This window comes from Rutilus rutilus (genome assembly GCF_951802725.1).
Source record: "Rutilus rutilus genome assembly, chromosome: 7".
Lineage (NCBI taxonomy): Eukaryota > Metazoa > Chordata > Actinopteri > Cypriniformes > Leuciscidae > Rutilus > Rutilus rutilus.
The window spans coordinates 43,525,476-43,536,787 of NC_140221.1; the positions used below are offsets into that span (position 1 = coordinate 43,525,476).

General features: G+C 37.6%; 1 protein-coding gene across 1 annotated transcript; it reads right to left on the minus strand.

The window, feature by feature from the left end:
* Window positions 1-4,621: 4,621 nt before the first annotated feature.
* LOC311293967 (serine protease FAM111A-like) lies at window positions 4,622-11,066 on the minus strand. Its single transcript, XM_084414576.1, has 5 exons — window positions 10,989-11,066; window positions 9,639-9,731; window positions 9,488-9,547; window positions 6,642-6,704; window positions 4,622-6,531 (listed from the first exon to the last, which is right to left on the minus strand). Exons 2-5 carry the CDS (start codon window positions 9,705-9,707, stop codon window positions 4,762-4,764), a joined length of 1,962 nt encoding a protein of 653 aa, XP_084270702.1. The 5' UTR covers window positions 9,708-9,731; window positions 10,989-11,066; the 3' UTR covers window positions 4,622-4,761.
* Window positions 11,067-11,312: the final 246 nt, after the last annotated feature.

Genomic DNA, 11,312 nt, shown 5'->3' on the forward strand with positions numbered 1-11,312 from the left:
ACATTCAGTTGTCTATAATACATGAGATAAATACCCATATAGGTAAGTGTACCCATGTACCCTTTAAGCCCACTTTCAACTCAAATTAAAAAAAGAGAAAATCATATTTTATCCAGCTCATTATTTTAAGTAATCCAGTGATTTGTTACTTTCCTGACTTTTTATTGTTGTTTGTTTTCAATGTCGAGTTAGCCGTACATGCTGTCTCAAGGGACCTCACACAAACACACACACAAACAGCTGTGTTTCGGGAACCAGAAATCAACACACATTTCTGCCTTTTTCATCCATTTCTTTGGTAAGTGCATTAATATTATGTCAAATAAGAGATAAATGTATTGTTTTTTTGTGTATGAACAAATAATAATTTATCATTTTATATCATTTTCCTTTACATGGAAAGATGTGCACTCGTGCAAAAAGCTAATCTCAAGGTCAAACTATTAACCTTACTGAAAGATAGACTGTCAAAGAATTACGCATGTGAACAACAAATTTTACATTAATTTACAAATAAATACATCACAACAATTTATGATGTATTTATTTGTAAACGAATGTAAAATTAGGTAGAGAAGATTATTTTCATAAATTAACTTTCAGAGATATCGCCACTTCCTATCCAATTTTGACCAGGCATTACTCTGGACCCAAGCAGTGTTGGGGCTCCAGACTCGGGGCATGGAGGGGGTCACCCAGTGGGCCTCATATGCCGGGAGTATGGAGTCCCAACTTGGCTTTCTTCCCAAGATACGGTAACTTCATATGGATCTTTCACCAGGGATAACTCGGGAATCAAGTTTGGTCATAACTCGGACCACACTAACCCCAGAGTCTGGAGCCCTAACTTGGGTTCTTACCGAAATACTCCTGGTCAAAATTTCACCTTTGACCGGGCATCACTCCAGAGTCAAGTCGATTTAAGGCTCCAGACTTCCAGTGTGGGGGAGCCACTAGAAGACCCCCCCCCCCCCAAGCCCAGAGTATAGAGTCCTAACTCGGCTTGGCTCTCGAGATACACCCGGTTGATTCCAGCTCCAACTCCAGAGTCAGGCCGACTTAAGGATCCAGACCACCATCCTGGACCCTCAGGCACTAACACCTACCCATCCCACCCAAGACTCTAATCAAACATTAGTAAAAATATTTTTTTTAATACTTCACTGTCACTGAATATATTCTGAACACTATATTGATGTTTTACTTCTTTAAAATAAAATATGTTTTATATTTTGTGAATCAATCATGATTTGGGCTTATTTGGAACACATGCGGGCTTAAATTGTACCAAAGTTAAGCCCATGCCAGACTTCTGACTTTATTCATAAAATATCTTAATTTTATATTCTAAAATCTACATCAACTAATTGATACATTTTCAAATGAGAGATAAATCTTGCATTTTAACAAATTATGTTACTTATAAACCATGCTAATATCTATGAAAAAAACCTAGACTTAGATTTTGGTGGGCTTGGTACACTTAACCTATATTGTTTCATATCTAATTATTTTACAAAAGAGCCATGTGGTGCTAATGGTACTTTGCTACAGTCTTGTGTGAATGCCATTCAAAATCTCAAGTACTTTATAGGCAGAGGCAGCACAAAAGCAGAAATGGAATTAAAACTCTGAATTATGGTATTGTATGGTGTATGATTTCTATAGCACTTTATACAATAGATTGTTCCAAATCAGCTTTACAGTGATAAACAGGAAAATAATTATCAATGATGCAAACAGAATTCAACTGCAATAAAGCAGCTCTAAAAAGACAAAAACCATCATTATTCAGGTGAAATCAGTTCAGTGTTGATTCAGTTTGGTTCAATAACTGCAAAGTTAATCAATTATGAAATGAGTTCAGTAATAAAGCAGCTCTGTAGAAAAGAGTGATATCATCATCAGCTCAGTTCTTATTCCAAGAGGGTCGGTGCAATCAAATCAATAATATTGCTGAATATTAAGTGTCCTCAAACTAATCAAGACAGAGATGACAGTAGCAAGGAACCCAAACTCCATCAGGTGACAGAAATGGAGAAAAAATAAACCTTGGGAGAAACCAGGCTCAGTTTGGGGACCAATATGGTGTGGTTATGATTCTAGGCTAGACTGGGTAAACCCAGCCCGATCGGCCAGCGATTAGATTTCGCCCTGCAGCTCAGGCTGGAAACCTGTTCATTCTTCTATCCTGCTTCCGTTACAAATTTGCGGGGACCAATCACGAACTGGCTTATCCACCTGGCGCGCTATTGGCGGGTTTAATCCAATCCAATTCCTTCTAACCTCTCGACGATGCTCAATGGCTTCTTTAGTGTAGCAAACAAATCGCTCAGTGGGTGTAAATACCACTCAATTTCATGTTTTTTTTGTTGCACAACCTGCAAAAATCGCTGGATGCCATTAGTGCTTCTGCAAACCGCTGATCAATGCTACAAACCAACACATTTGTTGACACATTTCCTGCCTGGAGTTTTTGCTGGAAAGTATGTCACCTGGATCGTTGGTCTGATTGGTTGAAGGACTATCCAATTGCGTACAGAGTCAATTGAACTATGCCCGTTGATCGTGCCTCTTGTGCAGTAGAAAATATAGACCAGACTCCCCAGACTAATGTTCAGTCTTAAAAGATTGAGCTTGTTCTGGTGAAAGCCAGACTAATTCTTAGGCTGCATCACAAGTTAAAATTGTGGATTGATATTATTCAGAACATTTCATCAAATTCCTTCTGTGTCAGAATCAGAGTACATCATGCCAACATATGAAGGCAGAGGAGTTAAAGCTGGCCATAGCGTCTGTGCAGAGGACTTGTCTGGTTCTCGTGTGCAGAGGATATGTGCCGATGGCTCTTGTGTCTCATTGTTTACAGTCTGGAAGTGCTTATAGTCAAGAATGAGGCCAATATATTTTGTTCAGCATGATTATTTAATATAGCAAAAATAAGGCACAAGGTTAGAAAAAATAAGACAACAGGTTTATAAAAAGATATACAATGTATATGTGTAGCTGTAGGCCTATTTTTTTTTACAAACATCCGCAGAATTGAACAATGCTGGAGCAGTCAAAGATATTTAATTAGAATGTTGATCTTTTAAAGGGATACTTGAACCAAAAATGAAAATTCATGAATATTTATTCATGTTGTCTATTTTTTCCCCCAAAACATATTTCTTCTGCTTAAGAAAGTCATACAGGTTTGAAATGATGAGGGTAAATAATTAATGATAGCATTATCATTTTGTGTCTATCACTTTAAAATATAGCATTAAGGATTTCTGGAAATTAAGCAGAATATAATTTATCCTTTGGAATCATACAGATACAGTCTAACAGAGATCAGGATATTAAAGTTACACAAGAATCAAGTCAATAGACAATGACATAGGGACAATGAATAGACACATTTGCATAGAGTAATCCAGGAATCATACAGAACTTATAACTCTACACATAATTGAATTAAATTGTTTATTAAACATGCCTGCATAACAGTGGTGGGTACAGAATTTCATTAATAGGTGGGCCTGGTGAATATACGGAGGGGCCTCGGTTTTTTAAGCTTATATACACGCCCAGTGGCGTAACTTTGCTAAATCAGATATATGTACAATAACATTACGATGTCCAGCAATCGATTTAAATAGTAGGCTACATGGGGTTTAATTTGTCGTATCCGCCTATTAGATAAACGGATACCTTAATGGTCCAGTGGTAGAACGTTCGCCAATCGTGCCAGAGGTTTTCGGTTCTAATCCGCACTCGTATAGTTTTTTTTTCTCGTATAGATTTTTTCTCTCATCAAAACCGATTATGTTCATCAGTGGTTGTATATCAAGCAGGGACACGTCTGTGTGCATTATGTTTTGTGATTTCACCAGAACGAATAGAAAGTATCCGCAACGGATTGAAGCGCGCGTCCGAGTGAAGACTGTGCGGCGTGTGCGCGAGCCACACGAGAAAACAATGTATCTGCGCCACTGATCGCAGCGGCAACGAGCACTTTGATCACTTGATTTAAAAAACACATTTCAGCGCTAGATCGTCTCTTATTTAAAAAACGAATGAAATGAATGCTCTGCCAGTTAACTGGAGATGTTTTATTTTTTTGTAGAATTGGTACATTCGTGCCGCGAGATGTTTTAAAAAGTGGTGGGGACAATATCGACCCTGGCAAAAAGTGGTGGGGACATGTCCCACCCATCCCACCCGCCCCACCCGCAAATTACGCCTATGTAACACGCCTGATAAATATGTCAACTATAGCACATCGGTACTTCGGTAGTGAATTTAAATAGGCCTATGCCTTGTACTCATGTCAGTCAGCCCTCCCGGCTGCTTTAAACCTGAAGGTCATCTGTCTGTCACGCGACTCACATGTAGACTATCACAACGTTAAGTCAGTGCGCGCACGGAGAGCGGTGTTGCGTGATAGCATTACTGGACTGACACGTGATATGCCGACATAATAGTTTTCTTTTGTAGCTATTTTTCGTACCTACTGTACATAAATGTCCTCAGGAAACTAATAAAATGAAATGATTTGTTAAGTCATTATTATTATTAAAATTAAAATTTTAAATTGTTTGTATTAATCTGATTGGGAGGGCCACCGGTCAATCTGGGTGGGCACATGCCCAGGCCCACCCATAAATCCGCGCCTGCTGCATAATACCCCAAGATATATGAATATGATATAGACACAGTGGCGCCAATCAAAACTCAAGACTCTGCTGTCCCATTATTCATCTAGTCTTCCTGGTTTTATGGATCTATTTCCATGTTCACATCATTGTCTTCCAAGTTAAGATTTAAAGATTTATATTCAGAGAGTAATTTTAGGATGTCAGATCTCTCACTTTTCTTGGCCTGTGTGATGATACTCTCCAGGATGGGCTGCATGGAATAGGCATATTCCACAATGCTTTTAATTTGCTGTTTTGCTCCTGGGTAAACATATCCACCAGTGTGCACACCAATCAGATAGCAGTGTTCATCAAAAACTGGAGAGCCAGAAGATCCGTGAAAGAAACAAGAGTCGTAATGGATCTTGTTGTCATGATTTTCCCATTTCTCTGCCAAACACTGTTGTGTAATCACATGAATGAAATCACGATTCTCAGATACGTGTTTATCTGCAGCCTCTTGTAGATTCTCTCTCTCAATGATGAAGCAGGGGTCCATTTTCTTGACCCCTTCTCCTGGATGTCCCACAATGCAGATCTGACCTCTGTTAGGAGGGGGGGCATGAATGTATTGACTGAGCAATCCAAGACCGTTAGCAATTTCATCAGTGGCTTTCAGTTCAAGAAGAGCAAAGTCAAGATACCTGCCCATGTTGTCTTTGCCATAATAGTACGCTGCAACCTGTTCCTTGATCGGCACATACTTGGTCTCATTTGCTTCCAAATCTTCATATCCAAATACAGCAGTGAATGTCTTTGAAAGCTTCTTGGAGAAAGGGTCAAATTCTCCAATAACATGAGCATTAGTGAGGATGAATCTGTCAAAGAGTAAGAAACCAGTTCCTCTGGCGGATCCCTCCACTCGAATCTGACACACAGAGTCAGAGAGTCTCATGAGCTGCTTCACTTTCTTCACCTCCAAGAAGTTTTCAACACTTTTTTGATATTCTTCTTTGAAGAACTTCAGAACCTCAGACTTGTTCTTTAGGTTCTCTCGCTGCTGTAATGTCTCCAGTAAATCTTTATGCTGATCACGCAGAATTTTCGCAATCTCTTCAGATTTGTCTATGGGTTTAACAGCATACCGCTTGGTTGAAGGATTGGTCGACTTTGTTGTGTTTCCATTTTGTTGTTTTTCTTGCTCAGTGTTGATGTGATTCTGGCTTGGCCCGGCATTTCCTGCCGCATCAGCATCTGAAGCTTCATTAGGCTCAGTTTGGACACAAGTCGCATCCTCCTGACTCTCTGGCTGATTGTTGTCACTGATAACAACTACCTGGAAAGTCTTTTTGTTAAGCGTTTCTGTTACAGGTATTGAAAATTCATGTTTTGTCTCTGTACCAGACTCAGAAAGGGCACAGTGTTTTTTGAAAATGACATTGTTAAATCGTCCATCACGTTTAAGAGCAGTTTTGATTTTCTCACCTTTGAATGCAAACACACAAACATAACGAACCTTTTTCCTCAAAGCTTTGCTCTTCAGTAAACATGTCACTGTTGGCCCTCCTTCTTTTTCAACCAAAAAGGTGACTAATGTTTCAGGTTTACCTCTTTTACTGACTTGATTTGTAGAACTATTTCCATCCTTTTGGATGAAAGTTATGTCTAAGATATCATCTTCTTCAATAAGACAGCAGGGGAAATCTGTCTTCACAGCAGCTCTAGGATCTTTTCTATTGGTTCTTTGGATGAGTATTTCTTTCTGATTATTCTTCTGTTTGTCTTTTTCACTCATGAAAATTCCCGTTGTATTAAGAGCCTCAAGCACAGTCATGGAAGTTTTAAATGGCACTGAATATGTCTCAGAGTTTAAACAAAAAGTAAAAGTGTGTTTTTTCTCTTCGACTTCCTGTTAAAATGAGAAAAAAGTATTTATGTACACAAGCATTCAAGTGAATTCCACTAAAAAATGTTTGTAATAAATGATTAATTATGCATGTGTTACAGAAAGTGATCTACCAGCTTCAGATCTTTTGAGGGTCCCTCTTCAACTTCTTTCTGAAATGAATGAGCCGTCGTTTTCTGGGAAAATGTCAACAGCGAAGTTAATGCAGGCGTACCACTGTCTACATCTTTCTACAATAATTTAAATAATGAAAAGGACAGGTAAACATTTATGGAACATTCATGTTATGGAAATTTCACAGCAAATATGATGCCGCAAAGCAAAACAAATGTCTTTTCACCCTGAGAGTGAAACAAATATACCTTGAGAAAATACAGTGTATAGAACATTCAAAAACATCTGCTGTAATTGACAAGTCGAAATCATTGATATTTTATTACAGTTCAAACAGAATATTTTTGATTTGTTACCATTCCATCTGTGTCTTTATTTCTACATTGAGAGTTAAAACACTGCGAAATAACAATGATTTCTTTAAAAATTGTCTTTTATAAGAATATCATTCAAGCCGGGTGCACACTGTGTGATTTTGGCCACGATTTGGCCGCCTGAGACAAATTTTGCAAATCCTAAAAGATTCCACTGATCCTAGGATAAAATCTGAAGTCTTTGATCATTAGTTTGACATGTTCACCTACAGCCGATTAATGACAGTTGTGATCAAATTTTACCTCAGACGAAGTTCTGGCAGAATCAGAATTGCAGTGTGACTTCTACGATGACCGTCAAATTGTCTTCGTTAAGACAAGCCATGACCAAAATAAACATTAGAGATTTCTTTGTAGTCACCACTGGATCATTATTGCAGTAATTATTAGGTTTGTAGCATGATGCTGCATCAACTTTGGGCAAAGTTTTGACATGTTCACTTAAGCCTTGTTTATACTTTCGCCTGGCACCGCAGCGCGAGTCTCCGCATACTGCGCGCGCACCTCCGCAAATGGACGAGGCATTTATATTTGACGCGCTCGCCGTTGTACTATTCTTTGAAACGATAGGGGGCGACTCGAGTAATTGTCCTCTAAACCATCAGGAATCAGCGGTTAGAAGAAGCTATACACACGTGACAATGTTTATTTTAGTACACCACCACCAATACCACACTACAAAAAGAATCATGTAAAACCCAGTAAACCCTGAGATTATTACTAGTGACAATAAAACAAAATATATGGATATGAGAATGTGTATACAATATAACTAAATTAACAATCTCTTACATATTTTCTAATTTCACTAAACATTTCATTAAGTTTTGTGAACATTTTTATTAAACATGGACCTTTATGTTCATTAAGGTCACACCAAATGAATAAGCCTCAGGCATATAAAATGCATATTTACGCCTGTACAGTAGAGGGCGCCACTCAAAATAACCTTTCAGCTGTGCTGCCATTCTGGATTAAAGAACAATAGGATAGAGGAGAAGGAAGTTCAATGCTCTTATTTGTAAATCTAATCTAAAGTCCTTTTTGCTTATTAGTATGGTTGAATTAGACCATTGAAGGTCAAGCAGCAAAGACATTGGTAAATAAAGTGAGATTAAAGGGGTGGTTCGGGATTTTTGACATCGGACCTCATTTTTAAGTCAGCCTGGTTGTTATTCATCAGTGGAGACATTTAAAAAAAAAATGTATCCAGTCCTTATATTTGGATAGTTAGCCGATGCTAGGCTAGCGCGAGTCAATGGTAGATGTTAGCCAGCCATTAAAAACCGTTTTACCCACTCCACAGTGCACCAAACGCAAATCAATTATAACACTAGACTATCGATGCAAATGTCCGTTGAGAGAATAATGTTAGAAATCAAACTTACCTTTCATCTCAATGATCCCAAAGGAACTAGTTTCTCAGCAGCTGCGGAATTTTACTTTGCTCCGGTTAGTAATGCGGCAAAAAGTAAACACAGAACAGAAGCGCACTACAGTGTGTGTAGTACATGTGTGTACCGGCTCACTCGGTTGCCTAGGTAATCAATATCACTCCGCTGCTGCTGTAGACAAGGCTTATGATTACAGGGAACAAATTATAACTAATGCAATGTGATGAAAGGTAAGTTTGATTTCTAACATTATTCTCTCAACGGACATTTGCATCGATAGTCTAGTGTTATAATTGATTTGCGTTTGGTGCACTGTGGAGTGGGTAAAACGGTTTTTAATGGCTGGCTAACATCTACCATTGACTCGCCCTAGCCTAGCATCGGCTAACTATCCAAATATAAGGACTTGATAATTTAAAAAAAAAAAATGTCTCCACTGATGAATAACAACCAGGCTGACTTAAAAATGAGGTCCGATGTCAAAAATCCCGAACCACCCCTTTAAATACATAAAGTGTATTTGTGTAATTTAATATTAGTTAATTTATAAACGTTTTGCGTAAAATTCTGAGATTGTATTTTATTGTTTATTCATTTTGAGGAATACTGAATGTTTTTGTGCAAGTGAGATGAGTAAATGCATGTTCACATTTAGTCTAGAACTAAAATAACCATCATGTTTACACAGCGCACACAACACCTCACTTTATTTCTACTTCTCACTTTAACATGGGGACAGGAGAGCTGTTAGTCAAATGTGAAAAAGTAACTAGCGTTACCTATTTGAAAAAGTAACTTGGATATTTTGTTGTAAATTGAAAAAGTAATGCATTACTTTACTAGTTACTTGAAAAAGTAATCTGATTATGTAACTCAAGTTACTTGTAATGAGTTACCCCCAACAGCATTTGGATTTAGCAACTGATTACATTTTTATTAAGTATAATTGGGATTTTTTATTGGAATGTTGATAACCCTCACTCAGGCACTATAATTCACAGTAAATTGTGACAAGTGTTTTTTTTGTTTTGTAGGCCTTAAGCACTATAAAACAATCAACAAATATCATGTCCTTACCTGAACATTGTCACTCGCTTGTGACGTCTCCCCAGATTCATTGTCTCTGGCAGTCTGTTTCTGAAAGAGACAAAAACATTTCCATTACAACTAAGCCTAAACCCAACGCAGTGTCTAAGCAGAGAGGATGAGAAGAATAACAGTCACCCACACGGCTCTGTTGAAAGGAGCTCCGAAGGTCGGTCTGCTTCAGTTTTTTGTTGGGTGGTACTTTAGGCATGTTTTTAGACTTTCTTCTGAGCATCTTTGAACAGAACAAATGATGAAGAGCTGAGAAAGATTTTTAACTTGCATAACTTGGTTATTTTAACAATGTAACCTCTTAAAATTAGTGACAGTCACCTATTATTCTTAAAGGCACACTATGCTAGATTTGTACCTTATTATAACAGCTTCGAAATCTTTTCTATGGTAAACAAACTCGAACTAGAGCGAATGGGCGCCGCTGGCAAAACCAGCAATGCAAGTTTGATAGGTGGCGCCCCGACAAATCTCACGAGAGTCACGACTTGCTTTACGGCACGACGTCACATACATTAACAACATATGAAGCAGTCTCTATGGAAGACACTAGCACGCATTTCAGACGTGAATCATGGCAGAGTCGACGAAGAAAACCAAGAAAGCGTGGTCGGAAGAGTGCAGAGACGGCTCTGCGTGAGTGGTATTTACGACAGTTGCGTTGTTTGAGAAAAACGGAAACTGCATAGTGTGCCTTTAAATTAGTATTACCTTGCAATGTGTTATTGTGTTATTCTTCTGCTAACATTAATATTTAATTAATATTTTCACAGTCAGATAAGTATAGTTGGCATTCAGTGAGTTATCTGTGAGTGCTTAAGTATTTATCTTTACTTAATCTTTTTTTTAGCCCATCTGTATGCAGTTTAATTGGCTGGTTGGTTAGATTTTGTCCTTGTTTTGAAAAATTAAAATGGTCATTTACTCAACCTCAAGTTGTTTCAAACCTGTGAGTTTCTTTCTTCTGTTGAACACAAAGAAAGATATTTTGAAGAATGTTGATAACCAGACAGTTAATGTAGCCCATTGACTTCCATAGTAGGAAAAATATACAATGGAAGTAAACGGCTAAGTTACCGTCAACTGTTTGATTACCAACATTCTTCAAAATATCTTCTTTTATGTAATCTTAGATCATAACAGTGATTCGACACGATTCGTTCATGAACGAAACACCACTAATCAAAACACCTTTGATAGCATTGCGTTTTAGAGCCTCTGATGTTCATACAATGTAAGCTTTTTGGATTGTAAATTCTTTCACAAATAAGTCACAACAAGCGCATTTTATCCTTTACAGCATTTGTTTGTAACCGGTGAAAACATACAATTATAGGTGTTTGTAGTGATTTGTGTTGCTATTATTGAGGTAACAGAAATCATTCGATAAAACATTCATTCTAAAAATATATTACAAGTTGTTGTAGACATCTAGGGTAATATTATATTTTGTTGAATATATTTTGTTTAAAAAAGTTACCTTATATGAGTTAACAGTTTAAATAAAGCAGGAGAAAGTGAAGTGCGTGCCGTCGGTTTTCCTTTGTGGAAGTGTAATCTGATCTCATTTAGCGCGCGGAAAAGATTTCAAATTCTTCTTCTAGTGTTTTGGCGGGTTATAGACCATTGTAAAATCTGCATACCGCCACCTACTATATTAGGTGAGTAAATGATCAAATCAAAGTACAGTTTTTGGTAAAAGCATTGATCTCTAGACCAGATTCACGTAGAAATAATCTTCTGTTTATACTTATAAAGATTTTAGTTTGAATAGGTTTTTAAATATATTGTTTATTCTCTACCT

Coding starts and splice junctions, on each gene's coding strand:
- LOC311293967 (XM_084414576.1), bottom strand. CDS start 9,707: ATGCCTAAAGTACCACCCAACAAAAAACTGAAGCAGACCGACCTTCGG. Junction 9,548..9,638: donor GCTCCTTTCAACAGAGCCGT/GTGGGTGACTGT, acceptor TGTCTCTTTCAG/AAACAGACTGCCAGAGACAA. Junction 6,532..6,641: donor CCTCAAAAGATCTGAAGCTG/GTAGATCACTTT, acceptor TCATTTTAACAG/GAAGTCGAAGAGAAAAAACA.